At 43.5% G+C, this 13822-nt stretch overlaps 3 protein-coding genes across 5 annotated transcripts in view; 2 read left to right on the top strand and 1 right to left on the bottom strand.

Moving 5' to 3' along the window:
• Nucleotides 1–4234, top strand: part of LOC109465625 (fibrillin-3-like) — a 71214-nt gene extending 66980 nt beyond the window's left edge. The window contains exons 66-67 of the mRNA XM_019762996.1: nucleotides 2640–2740; nucleotides 3155–4234. Of these exons, the coding sequence (XP_019618555.1) occupies nucleotides 2640–2740; nucleotides 3155–3343 (290 nt within the window). The 3' untranslated portion in view covers nucleotides 3344–4234. The remainder of the gene's footprint in view (nucleotides 1–2639; nucleotides 2741–3154) is intronic.
• Nucleotides 4235–4287: 53 nt separating this feature from the next.
• Nucleotides 4288–9428, bottom strand: LOC109465637 (kelch-like protein 11). The gene is made up of 4 exons (XM_019763008.1): nucleotides 9186–9428; nucleotides 8251–8390; nucleotides 7672–7840; nucleotides 4288–7186 (listed from the first exon to the last, which is right to left on the bottom strand). Exons 1-4 carry the CDS (start codon nucleotides 9256–9258, stop codon nucleotides 5628–5630), a joined length of 1941 nt encoding a protein of 646 aa, XP_019618567.1. The 5' UTR covers nucleotides 9259–9428; the 3' UTR covers nucleotides 4288–5627.
• A 286-nt stretch (nucleotides 9429–9714) lies between these two features.
• The window catches only part of LOC109465649 (gem-associated protein 8-like), an 8119-nt gene continuing 4011 nt past the window's right edge, over nucleotides 9715–13822 (top strand). Inside the window, exons 1-4 of one of the 3 annotated variants that reach the window (XR_002139981.1) lie at nucleotides 9715–9766; nucleotides 10289–10652; nucleotides 11033–11533; nucleotides 12169–12394. Coding sequence is in view for 2 of the 3 variants with exons in the window: in XM_019763027.1 (XP_019618586.1) it covers nucleotides 10379–10652; nucleotides 11033–11533; nucleotides 12169–12317 (924 nt within the window). In the remaining variant the exon portion in view is untranslated. Of the gene's footprint in view, nucleotides 9767–10288; nucleotides 10653–11032; nucleotides 11534–12168; nucleotides 12860–13822 lie in introns of those variants that run through there. The other 2 variants (XM_019763027.1, XM_019763029.1) reach the window with 2 other exon arrangements.

Raw genomic sequence — 13822 nt, 5'->3', positions numbered from 1 at the left:
GTGTGGTTTCAAGGTGAGCAGTTTTTAAAGAAAAGACCCATGCGGGTTTCCCCACGGATGTGATAACCCAAAAAAGTGGGCCTCCGTTAGAAGTAACAAGTTTCCTTCCTGGTCTGTTTGACAGCCATGTAGTGAGGCGGCCGACTGACGCTCGCCTGCCCACCGTCTATCCAGGAGGAGGGACACCAGAGAGCAGGGGCGCACGGCCACGGGGAAACATTACAGCGTAGTCAGCTTGTCTATAAACGCAGCTTTAGTGTCGTAGTGAACGGGGGAAGGTTGCTAAATTGTTAGATCGGGGGAAGGATGTGCGTTACGGTCTTTATTTATCGAAGTGTTTTATGGTTTGCGATGATTTTGTAGGTGTAGGACTAAGTGTATAGTGGTAATCTTCTCCAGTAGTACATTGCAGGTTAAACAAACATAAAGGGAAATCCCGTATAGGGTAGCCATGTCAAAAGAAAATATATAAAAAAATTGAATATCCGTAAATAATCTCATACCGTTGGTGAATGATTGAATAGCAAAGTTCTTTATTCACAACCACTTGTTCAACAAGAGGATCGTGTTAAAGGAGTGGCTGTGAATGAAGAACTTTGCTATTCAAAAATTGAGTGTGTTATAAAAAAAATTTCTACCTAAAACTCTGAAGCCCAGACTGTTCAGTGCACCATTAATTATGTCTGATGGAAAACAATGTTTTTAAGGTTGTAGAAAAAAATTGTTTTTAAGTTTTGTCACAACACTGAAGTTTTTTCTTATCGGTTACAATAATAGTTTTTTGTAGGTTAGATGGTGAAAAAAATGTATTGCTAAGAATATGACCTTCCCTGTTCTTGTAGAAAGAGATGTGTATTTATATTGGTGATTTTTACCCTATTTTTGGACCATGTATGAATGATGTTGTCCTTTGGCCCAAGGGGATGTTGCATTGCATTTGTTCGAATGTTTCTACCTGATTGCATCCTCTGAGTATGACTAGTTTGGGTTTTCTACACTCATGAATAATGAGTTCAATTTCTGATAGGAACTATGTACAGTAAATATGATGGTGATGGTGGATCTTCTTTTTCTCACCTTTGCTACAGTAGAAATGCCTGAACCCCAGCCTTAAGCCAAGTTTAAACTTTGTAAGGAATTTTGTGAGGATGGTGACATTCTTACAGTTTATTTTGAAATAAAAGGGGTGAGCTAGAACTTGGTGTCAATGTATTGCTTTCTGTTTTAATTAGTTGTTCTGTCAGACCCTGAAAAAATTCAACACTGATAAAAAAAGGGAATTTGGAAGCCTTGCAACAAAACAGACATCTTCAGAACTTACAGTTCTAAGCTTTACACAGGGCTTTTGATCAATGTGTAGACTTCCAGTTTGGAGTGAAAAGTTACATGATAAACGTTTTTGCTGCATTGAGCTAGCATATGTAGGCAGTATTGTAGTATCACTTCAGGACAGGCAAGTTAACCTTTAGCACGCTAGGGTAGCCATGTGCCACTAAATCTGTCTTGGTTATGGGGTTAGGGAGCTGGGAGAACTTGCAGAGACTCTGGATCATACTGGATCTAACTCAGCTGCCAACATGACAAGCTAAGGTGATCCCTGTGTCAAAGAGGTAGATGCCACCACGCATGGGACCAGCCCGGGGCCTACACTTACTTTATTTACAAAATCTGCCACTAATTTTTCTCCAACAGCTGCCCAGTAAGCATGAACCAGCTGTACTGATCCAAAAGTCTTCTTCCTCGTCACCCCTTTCACTGAAAAAATACTTTCCCCAGAGCTGTCTTCTGCCTTCTTCAGTACATCATCATCAATTTTCATCCACCACCATGTAGATGTACATAAACCTCCTTCAAGCCTTTCCATGCTGATGCCTTAGGCCACAACAATTTAATTTCTTGGTTAACGGATTCGCCCGCTTCATTTTTTTCTGATTTGCAAATAAAAATAAAAATTCAGAATCAACTGCAAAATGCTTATATTTTGCCCTGAACAGTTGAAAACAGTCCTTTTCATCCTAGCTGTTACAGTTATTCCATCTTTCAATGCAGTGGTATCATTAAAAAGTCAAGATTCATTGTTTAAATTTTGAACCAGACTGGTGTGTTGACTTCATGGGTCCTATGGTACCATTTTGGGCCATAATAGGATGCCTAGATCTGTTTTTATTTTTTTTTCGCCCGCCCGCTCCATTATTTTTCTAGAAAAATCCGTTAACCAAGAAATTAAATTGGTGTGGCCTTATGATGTGCTGTACTGAACACATGAACAAGTGCTGCACTGTTTTGAAATATAATGTCCTGCTTTTCTACATATTGTTCACCTCTGGTTTACAATATAGAGTAGACAACAGCCCATCACTTGTTCATGTGCAGTAGAGCAAACCAGGAGGATTTCACCTTGCTATTTCATTAAGACATGTTTGATTCTCATGAGTTAATTGCTGTGAAAATGTCTCACTGCGCCCAAGTCACACATCTTGAATCAAACATATCTACATGAGAAGCAGAAAGGTCTGTTCATATGCTAAGTAAGTGTATCATATCAAAGACCATTGCATCATCAGTACACATCATACTAACCGCTGTGATTTCTTCTCTGTCTTGTGTCTTCTGTCCGCCCCCCCCCCTCTCTGTCCCAGTCGGTGCCCCCACGGTGAGAATCTCCCCCTCCGCTCTCAGCTCAGAACCCGGATCGTCAGTCACGCTCAGCTGTGACGTCAGCGGAGCCAGGCCTGTCAAGGTGGGTAACTTTAAAAATAATCCTTTCCTGAATGCAAGTCATGCCTTCAAATTTCAGGGGAGTTAATATCAACCAAGAATTGAGATGTTCAAACACTCGTTTTTGTTTTTTTTTCAAGAACTATCGTACAGTGAACTTTCATGTTAGATCGGAACTAATGCCACCAAGCACATTTGGGGCATCATCACCAGAAGGCTTTTCACAACTCCTGCAATTTAAGATGCAAAGTTTTGAGTAACAGGTCGTTTGGTGTGATATAGCTAGCTGCTGCTGTGCCAGTTGCCTGCAAAGCTGGTGTGTTGCGCTGAAGGGCAGTTATAATTGATCTGGAGTACTGTGTTAAAATTTGCTGAGTTGGGGGTTAAAGGAATACTTCGTGGATAATTTGAAACCTTGTATTTCCTGTTGGCTCAGTTATTCTGGGGGCGGAAGGACGGCCAGCCCCTCCCTCCGCGTGCCCACGTGAGGAGCGGCACCAAGGACTCCCTGCTGGTGATCGACCCGCTAGAAGACGCGGACGCTGCCACCTACGTGTGCACAGCCGTCAACCCGCTGGGCACCGGGGACCAGCAGGCTGTGGTAGCCATCAAGCCTAATGAATGATAATAATGTTACTGTTGAGGGTGGATGTGGATTAGCCTGGCTGCCATCCTCTGTAGTTACTGCCGGCTCAATTTTAAAAAGTACTACATAGAAATGTGACCCAGGCAGTCGTATAGCCATCAAGCCTAATGTATGATTTCTCAGAATGGATGTGTAATAGCTTGGGTGCCTCCCTCTGTAGTTACTGCTAGCTCTTTCCTAACAGTAACACAGCAAAAAAAAAGAGAGCCGGTGATAACTACAGTTTAGAGGATGGCACCCAGGCAGTCTTGGACGTAAAGCCAAATGATTGATTTCTCAGAGTGGATGTGGACTTACCTGGGTGCCATCCTCTGTAGTTACTGCCGATTCTCTCTTAACAGTAAGAAAGCGAAAAAGAGAGCCAGCTATAACTACAGAGGATGGTACCCAGGCAGGCATGGACATCAAGCCAAATGAATGTGTTAGAATGGATTAGCCTGGGTGCCATCCTCCGTTAGCCTCCAAAGGGCCTTCAGAAAGGAGTATGGACCATACTCAAAATTTTCAGCAAAAAAAGGGAAATAATTGGCCAGGAGAGTTAGTCTGCAGAAAGGGTACTAGAAAATAAATTCTACAGTGGTCACACTCCCCTGGCCAGTTATTCTCCCAATTTGGCTAAATTTCAGTTTTTTAGTCTGTTGGAGATTTATCCTCTGTCTGTAGTTACTGCCAGCTCTCTCTTCACAGTGAAAAAGTAGAGAGAGCCTGCAGTAACTAATAGTATGTAGGATGGCACACAGGCTGTCGTGGATATTAAGACATGCATGTCCCAGAATAGATGTGTGGATATCACCTGTGTGTGTTTGTTCTCTCTCCCATCCAGTCCAGGGCAGCTAGCAGAAGAATGTAGGCCAGTGAACTGTGATTTTTTTTTAAAAATACAATAATGTACTTTCTTACTTACATCATTGGTCTGGAATTATTGTGACTGAATGGGGGAGGGGGGCACTGTTTGCATCACCAGTGATTTGCTGGTCAATCTTACACAATCCATGCTTAAGACCTTGCTTGACAGACACTGGCAATGTCCTTGCACAGGGCTTTCTTCTTAACTGTTGTAAATTTGAAAAGTAGGTTATAGTATGGTTATGTTAATTGTCTCTAGGTTGGTATATATCCAGAGTTGTTTTAGACTTGTAAAGGAATGATACCAGTAACTAGAGTAAGTAGCTATTGGGTATGTACTATAGGGTGTATCTCAGGGGTAAGTACATTCAAACATATATTACAGTAACCTTTAAAGGGGAGAATTTTAGGAGGAATATTTAACCAATAAAAAACGTTTCAAACTATATCAGGTTACTACAAGTGTGGAGGTTTGTGAAATATCTAAGGGCACACGTATATTGACTTGTACGAAAGTTTTAATGTATTGAACCTAATCTTACTGTAATTATTATGTATGTAAGCCATTTAGTCATGCAAGTTGTAGACCATAAAAATGACTGTACAATAATAATACAAAAGTTTCCCCTTCCCAAAAATGATCACTGCCAGTTATGGCCATGCAAATGACAATCATGTAATGTACAAAATATGTAATTATACAAAACATAGCTACATAATGTACATTTCATGTATCTTCTGTATTTCCTACAGCGTTTACTATTCATCTTAAAATACATCTGATGATAGATCGATAATTTGTTCGTGGTTATACCATAGTGTGTCAACACCACTTGGCTCAGAAGTTGCATGAAAACATAGAACTCTTGCAGTGTCAATAAAATATTTTGTTGCTATTGTCAACTGAATGTCCTTGTGTGTGTATGAATGTATGCAAACCATTTGATCATTATAATACTGATGGAGAACTTAGTGTACACATGTAACTTTTTTTATATCATTAAGGTGACTCTCCCAGTCTCAGGATCCCCAATACCAAAAAATGCCACAGCATATCAAACACCATAAGGTACAAAGCTCATCAACAGTATATTTTAGATTGTTCTGGTACAGTTATCTTAAGCTTCTAAAACGATCAGTGGTATGAATCCTAGGTGTCAAAAATGCCATATGATTATAGCATCAAAAACATTAAGATACAAAAACTGGTCACATGCAATACACAGTTCGTCTGACTCCTATCATACCATTTGATATTACATGGCCAATGTCAGTAATTATTGCAAAAACAACTTACAAAATATATGTAGGACTGCCACAACACGTTTTAAATACCAACATAAACATGGTTTTTCACCGACAATTTCTCAAGTTGCTAAAATGATCAGTGGTATAAATCCTAGGTGCCAAGGTGTAGTCAGTCTTTGACCTGTACATTCACAACATCTGCATGTTCTTTTGCATGCATGATAGTTTTGTATGGCAGCCGGGCATAGCAACACATGGCACATGAGCGAGGGGTGGGCAGCTTACAGACTTCCCGCCACTGCTGCTCCTTACAGTCGTACTTGTACACCGTGTCCACCATGAAATAGTCCTTCAGCCCACCGATGACGTAGATGTCCTTCTTGTAGACGCACACAGAGCACCCTTCCAGGGCGGGCTCGGGGAACCCTCGGCGTGTCCGTGCTGTGATGTCCATCAGGTCGCCGGACGACTCTGGCAGGGTGCTGTGGTGAACGCTGCTGTAGTTTGCCCTCAGCCACGTCTGAAGCACCGTTACTTCGTCGTGCCAAGGCAGGGAGTAAAAGGAGTCACGCGTCCAGCCCAGGCTCCGGTTGTACTTGAATACCGTTGTACCGTTTAGAATATACAGATCTTCTCCGACCGTGATGACAAGGGGTTTCAAGTACCCGATGATCAAATCATCTGGCAGGTTAGGCAGCTGGTGCCACCTTTTTGTGAAGGTGTCGAAGTACAACATCGTTCGGTGGTGCGCCCTGGTATTTGAGTCCCATCCTAAGGTATCGAGCAGGAACACGTTCTGTGGTGTTGCCGCAGTCAGCAGCCCGCCTCGCATCATGGTGGACATGACACCAGGCAGCTCGATCTCCATCCCCTGAGGCAGCACCCATCGAGCTCCATACTCCATCTTCGTGTTGTAGGAGTAGAAGCGGTACCTGTGCGTGGAGACGTCCCTTCTTACATCAGGGTTTCCCTTGTTAGCCACGTAGATGGTGTCTGCGAGGTAAAACATCTCGACCGGGTTTCGTGGCGGGCTCCCCTTCAGGTCAACCCACCGGTCTTCGTCGATGATGTACGCCAGAGCCGGCACGTTCGCGATCGTCCACCTGCTGCCATCCTCAAGCACAGCCTCGGACTGCCCCCCACAGACCACAATGACATCCTTGAGAGTACCTAGTCGTGGTCTGGTGTGGAGACGTGTCGGAGGTGAGTCCTTCGACAGCTGTGGTCTCGTCAGGTACAAGACTGCTTCATCAGCGAAAGACAGGCACTCGGGAAACTCCGTCAGCAATGGCTCAGACTTCATGTTGTTGGTGACATATTCCAGCTCCATCAGCTGGATGCGTATAGAGGCCAAGAGTCTTGGAAACGCGGCCCTGCGATTTACGACATCGTACTTTGTCCACCTCACGACGAGCTCAAACAGGTCCTCCTCCTTGTCCACGAACAACGCATCTTCGATGAGCAGCTCGAGAAGACGTTCCACGGGAAGCTCCAGAACATCCTCCGTCATGACGATCTTGGCGAAGTTGTCCAGAATGAACTTGCGCGCCTGTTCCTTGAGCTGGTCCATGTCGTACAGGTCGGCCACCGCCCACACGCTGAGACATGTGCCCAGGCCGACGTTGTCGGACAGGAACTGCTGGCAGTAGTCCTTCAGGTGGGGCACGTCCAGGTGAGTGGCCGCTGCCAGAACCACGTGCACGTTTCCCAGGGTCAGTCTCAGAACACCTGTCAGATGGCAGCAAGAGGGGGGAGACAAGACTATTTTGAAAACAGATGTTGTTGACAAATGACAATTATTCCTGTCCATATCTAGCCTTATGTGCCATCTTTAAGCACCCAATTGCCCTCTCTTTGGTGCAGGGTACTAGCTGTGTAAGTTGGATGAAACACCTTCTTTTATTAATCAAGTTTAATTGAGGTTTATGATGACCAAAACCCATGCCCCCCCAAAGGGCACTTTTCAACATACATTCAACAAGACTTAATTGAATCTACTGTGTTACCCCAAGTGCACTTGGTGGAAAAAAATGTTTCAAAACATACAGATTGAGTGATAAGCTAACATGAAGCTTCTTTGCATCCAAAGCATGATATGCTGACATACAGCTTCTGTGCATGTAACTCTCAGTGATACCCCAGTAGGGGTGGTTAGAGAGTACTCAAGAAGAAGAAGAACGCTGCTCCCGAGTGGTAATAAATGCAGTGTTCACCTGTGTAGATGTACTGGACCACAGTCTCCACCCCTTCTGCATCCAGGGACCCCAGCTCAATCCTGCCGGCATGTGTCTCTGTGTAGTCACTGCGGTAGATGGAGGCAAAGTACTGACTGCCTGAAGCCAGGACTGCACGATGGGCAAATATTTCTCTACTCCCTACAGCCTGGAAAACATGAACACAAGCTTAATTATCTGCACTCACTTACCACAGATATGAAGAGACAAGGATGTTGTAAAACATGAGAATCCAGCTTGTTGTTAGAAAACCACTGGATTCTCTATACTTCTCGTCAAGGAGGTTGAAAATCATGCCCTGATTGCCAACTTGGCCCAAAATGCAATCCCACATTGTCAATATCAGTACCATGGCTACACGGTCTCCCAAATTGAACCAATTCATCTGGTGTACGTCCAGAAACATTTTGCTAACTGGATGGCAATGACAAAATCATCCCTAAGTGACATGAAAGTTCATTAATTTTGTTTTTAAACAGATCAATTTTTCCATCAAAAATGCAACTGTTTGATGACACCGATAGCAATGAAAACCAACAAATGGACAGGCTGTCATACCAGTACGATATCACAGAGGGCGCCCGTGTCTCTCAGCTGTTTTAGGCTCTGCAGAACGTTCCCGGGGTGGTCACTGGTGCGGAATTCCCGCACGGGTTCGCTGGAAACCTCGTCCTCGGCCATTCGGTTCATCTTCGTCTCTGTCACTCCCAGGCTGAGATAGTTGTGATCATTGGTGAGGGGTGCCAGAGTATACACACTTGCAAGTTTACGGAATACAGTGCACAGTTCAATTTTACGGAACACAGTGCAATTGTATTAGTATACACAGTTCAGTTTTACGGAATACAGTGCAATTGTATTAGTATACACAGTTCAGTTTTACGGAATACAGTGCAATTGTATTAGTATACACAGTTCAGTTTTACAGAATACAGTGCAATAATTATTATTGTATTATACAGTTCAGATTTACGGAATACAGTGCAATCGTTATTAGTATACAGTGCAATTTTACAGGATACAATGCAATCGTATCAGTACACAGTGCAATTTTACTAGTATACAGTGCAATCTTACCAGTAAAATTGCACTGTATACTAATACGATTGTACTGTTTTCTGTAAAATTGCACTGTATACAGGTACCCCTGCTGGTGTACAGATGTAAAACCTAATCTCCAAGCAGATCCCTTTCGGTGGCAAGACAGTATCCATAATTAGCCAGAGAAGGTCGGCGACCACTGACGGTGGTGGGGGTACCGACAAAAAAAAAAACACGGCCACATATAAAAGGCTAACGATCAATCCCCCACAACCTCTGCTTGGAGAGTAGTAAAACCTGCGTACCACACACTAGTATAACACAGGGCAAAATGTTGGGTGTCAAGTATTTGGGATAAAAATAGATGTGCTTTAAGTACCAAAGCTCTGTGCTGCTATTAAAGGGCTAGCAAACAAAAGTATGGGGGAAATGGCCCCGACACCGAATGGTACCGAACGGCATTGGCATCCCACTGCGGGACGGGTTTGTTCCGGACCAGAGGCAGGTCTGGTCATGAAACTCCATCAGGGCTCAAAAGTTTCCAGACTCAACCCGTCCTCAACAGTGCAGTGTAGATGAGCTCAATATATATCAATGCACGTTTGCTTAGCCCTTATCCCGTCCAAAATCATTGACAACCTTCTCTTCCAATACTTAGTGATATTACGTAGGTAATTATATGACGTGGAAAGGTATAATCATGGCAAAGAAATGCTGTACACTTACCGTAACGTGCAGAGCTATATATAAACACATGGAAAGGTTAAAGGTTACAAGATAAGCCCATTGATTTGTAGGTAGAGTAATAAGTGTTTTATCATATCTTTTATCATGTCTATCATTACAGACTTTTCCTATGTTGCTAAAAAGTATTTGCAAGTGTTGTTTGAATCACTTACTTACCAAACGCCTTTATAACTTGAAAATGAAAATGAAAACTTTGTTCACTCCCCTACATAAGAAAGTGTATTCTCCCGATGACCCATACATCTGACGACGCCGTACGTGTGATGTGAGCTAGAATTTTCTTGAGGTTTATACCCCTTTTTGCTTCGTTTTCTGGGAATATACTTGCATGTGGACATTGCCAAAAGTACACCGCTTATTGTTTTGCATGTTTAGTATCACTAAACACCGTTTTATTGTATATTTCCATGAAGCAGCTACTAGTATGTGCAGGCTCGTATGTGTGTGTATGTGGGGGGGGGGGGGTATACTAGTAGTCTGGAAAATTATTTCGTCGAGCAGAGTAGTAGATTTCTTCGGCCAGGTTGAGACCGCTCGTCCCTTTACTTGAATTGTCATGTCTGGCTTGAGTGGACAGCCCAAGTAGCCTTAGTGTCAGCCTTCTTAGCTTTCGTCCGCTCCCCAAGATCCACTCCCTCTTTGTTGGCAAAGCCAACAAGGCTGACACTTTGGCGACTCTTGATTCGGGCTTACATTGCATTACCCCCAGCAATGTAAGCCCGAATCAAGAGTCGCCACGGCTAACACTTAGGCTAGTATTGTTACAATTTCAATGAATCAAATCATTATTTCTCTATTCTTTGAACAGGGCAGACTACTGCACCAGTATGCTGTAAGGTAACCTACTGTCCAGCCCAGTGGAACTTAAGCTAACCGCTGGCCAGGCAACCCCGTCTGTATGTACAACATGGCAGAAGAGATGGTTGCAGGACATTCAGGGGAAGAGGAGTCTTCAGCAGAGGATGACAACAGCATGTCGGAGGACCCCAGTACTGTAGAAGACAGTGTTTCAGAGGATAGCGGTGCTCCCACAGCAAACCAGGAGTGTTGGCAGTTTGATCCGAGATACGCCAAGTACTGGCAGCACTGGCACAGCATGATGGGCTGGTACCAGCGGCACAGGAGGGCTCCAGCACAGGTCTGGGCAGTCTGGCAGCACGTCATGCAGAACGGTGAGACTGCTGTTACTCAGGCCACATGGAACAGTCTTTGTGGGGTCGTGCGGCATAGTGGACGAGTGCTCGACTTGGAACCAAGAGGTCCCAGGTTCGAGTCCTGACATGCCACTGATCTTGGGCCCTTGGTAAAGGCACTTTACACGACTTTCCCCACTTAACTCAAGTCAAATAAGTTGATATTTTGAGTGTACCATCACCAGTTAAAAATGGAATGAAAAAGAAAGAAATCTTAGCCTCTACCAGGCTACCTGCCTCGGAAGCATGGTAGAGGCTAAGGCTAAGATTGCTGATAATACTCCTGGCAAAACTGGTATGTACATGCTGCCATGTCACGCTTGTTCCTTGAATAACATCCCGGTTTCACTTTGTTTCAGGATATGCTCCGATGGAACCATGTGGAACAAGGACCAATCATCACTGGAGGAGCAGACACTTCAGGGACAGAAGTCACTCCGGAGACAGAAGTCACTCCGGAGGCAGGAGTCACTCTGGAGACAGAAGTCACTCCGGAGGCAGGAGAAGTGCTTCAACTTCGAGAAATCCTCCCATAAACTCAAATGCAAACCAGCGTAGAAGACGGACTAAACGTAATAAGAAACACAGAAAGAGGCATAAGAGAAAGAATGTTCCAAAGCAGAGTGATACAGAGACAATGGACAGCACAGGAGAAACAGGGAGCGGCGACGTCCCCGAGATTTCTCCTGAGTTCCGTGAGTTCATGGCGGTGACGGCGAGACATCGGGAGGAGCGGAGGAGACAGAGGGAGGAGGCAGCGAGGGTGGCTGCTGCGGAGGAGGATGACTACATCCAGGCTGACAAGCTGGGTCTGCCGAGGTACGGCCGGACCACGACGGAGGCTCCAGCTCAACAGCCGGGTCAGTTATCAGGAAAGCTCGTCCGTGTTGGTAGTGACTTGTTTAGAGTTAAAACTTTAGATCCAGAGCCGATGCCAGTTTGGCCTCCTGAGCTTTTTCTTAGCAGAAGGTTACAAAAAATTTGGCTACCTCAGCATGCTTGAGGTTCCACATTTGACACCAAAGAGAAAATCTGCTATTGTGTGGTTTGCTTTCACATGCTGGTTAGATGTGACTTGTACTAAGTTGTCGTGCTGGTGGATGTTTCATCTATCTGAAAAAGATGTATATTATCAGGTGGTTTAACAATAACAATAGCAATTGTACATTCATGCCCTTTTGGGCTACCGGGTAAGTACAGGTATTCAAATACAAAAGTACAAAAATGTACAACATGCAGTAACAAAATACACGTACCTACATGTATGTAGACTTCTAAAACTTAATATATAATTAATGATATGAATCTTTATTGCATGTTCTTGCCCAGATGGGCAGAGGATATCCAGTATGTAAAACATGAGTATTTCATACTGGTACGCTATATTCTAAATATCAATATACATGTATATGGCTTCCTTTTGTGACTCTTTCTTGGTGATGTTGAATTTCTTGGTGATGTTGAATCAATGTGTCTTTTCCATCTCCCACCCCAGGTCAGCAGCGTAAAGCGGAGATGAAGCTGCTGTACGGCGCCCGGGCTGCCGTCATTCACGGCCTGGAGACGGCCATGCAGATGGAGTTCGACGCCAGCTGTGACCTCAGACAACCCAAACTGTGGCCAACCATCCCTCTCAAACTGTAGCCAACCCAAACTGTGGCCAACCATCCCTCTCAAACTGTAGCCAACCCAAACTGTGGCCAACCATCCCTCTCAAACTGTAGCAACCCAAACTGTGGCCTGAGCGATTGCTCTTATTAATTGTAGAGTCAAACTTTCCTTGGATTCTAATCTGCTACTGTCTGAAAACTTATAATGTGCCCGTTTTATACAGTCCTGCAACAATATAGGTCACTAAGAAGGAACAATGACAGTATTAATGTGGCCAGACTTTCTTGATGAAATCCCAGGAAAACATCAACAGTCAAAGACTTGGACAATACAAGAGGAGATATGTGACTTGATGGACTTGTATTGTCCCAGTTGATATGCCCAATTTTTTTTTAAAATTTGTGCTTGTCAATGTTGAATAATTTTCAGCTTTTGATATGTCAGTACATATAGTTCAAAATTGAAGATAACAGCCATGATTAGAAATTATATGTAGGATAGTGTTTTAATTTACTTTCTATGCTTATCTTGACTGTCTTTTTATTCACGCCACTGAATAAACAAACCATGTTTTACTTGTCAGATTGCTGTGCATCTCCATTTTGAGACATAAAATGTTAGCACATAAAAGCTCCCAAAGACACTGAAGACACCCAAGCCCCCCCCCCCGTTTTTGGCATGCTATGGAGGCTATTTTCTGATTGCATATAGACAACATAGCCGGCTTGATTGAATTACCCCCGTTAGAACTGGGCTAATCAGAAAACAGGCGAAGACAACCAAACCCCCAGTTCTATAACTTAGCCTGCTACGGAGGCTAATAAAATGTGTTGTTGGTCTGTACTAGGGCTGTATACCGGTTCTGTGTAACTGTACCGTATGGCGCACTACCGCAAAAATCAATTAGGTACAGGTCCAAACACCAAGTCATGAAGTACCGATATGCTCCTTCTAGATGTCACTTTGTTCTTAAAAGATCTGTTGAATACTAGTTATGGTATGACACAGATGAACAGTTAGGGTATTGTATGCAGGAAAAAAACAGTCCACAATAAAATGATTCTGTTTTGTTTGCAGATCTTTGAATATGGCATAAGGCCACCTAGTAGTTATGTCCTGTTTTATCTTAATAAGAATTCTTTTTACCCTCCATGAAAATGGGGGTATTGTTTTTACTCCGTTTCATGTTTGGTCTGATATCTGAAGATCGGTGAGAAGGAACTGTACGATATTTGGCAGATTGATGGATGGGGCCTTGGAGATTGTGTAGGTTGACTTTGAGCCCCTGGTGATTGACCTTGGTACTGCAGTTTAATTTTTTTATTCTATTGTTGGCGCGTTATGGACTGTTTGTGCGATATTAAGGTAGCATGTAGTTGTTATCATTATGGTTTAGTGGTTTAAATTTGGGTTTCCTAGCTGTTTGCGTTTGATATTTACAAAATGTTTAACGTTGGTCTTTTTGTGTTGAATGTTTGGAAAATCTGGTGGATGGTTTGGTATAATTTTTGGTATGTGGGTAGTTGTTGAGTCTCTTT

This window comes from Branchiostoma belcheri, unplaced genomic scaffold (genome assembly GCF_001625305.1).
Source record: "Branchiostoma belcheri isolate BF01 breed outbred unplaced genomic scaffold, Haploidv18h27 scaffold155, whole genome shotgun sequence".
Lineage (NCBI taxonomy): Eukaryota > Metazoa > Chordata > Leptocardii > Amphioxiformes > Branchiostomatidae > Branchiostoma > Branchiostoma belcheri.
The sequence above is the reverse complement of the archived record's forward strand: the minus strand, read 5'-3'. Positions and strand labels throughout refer to the sequence as shown.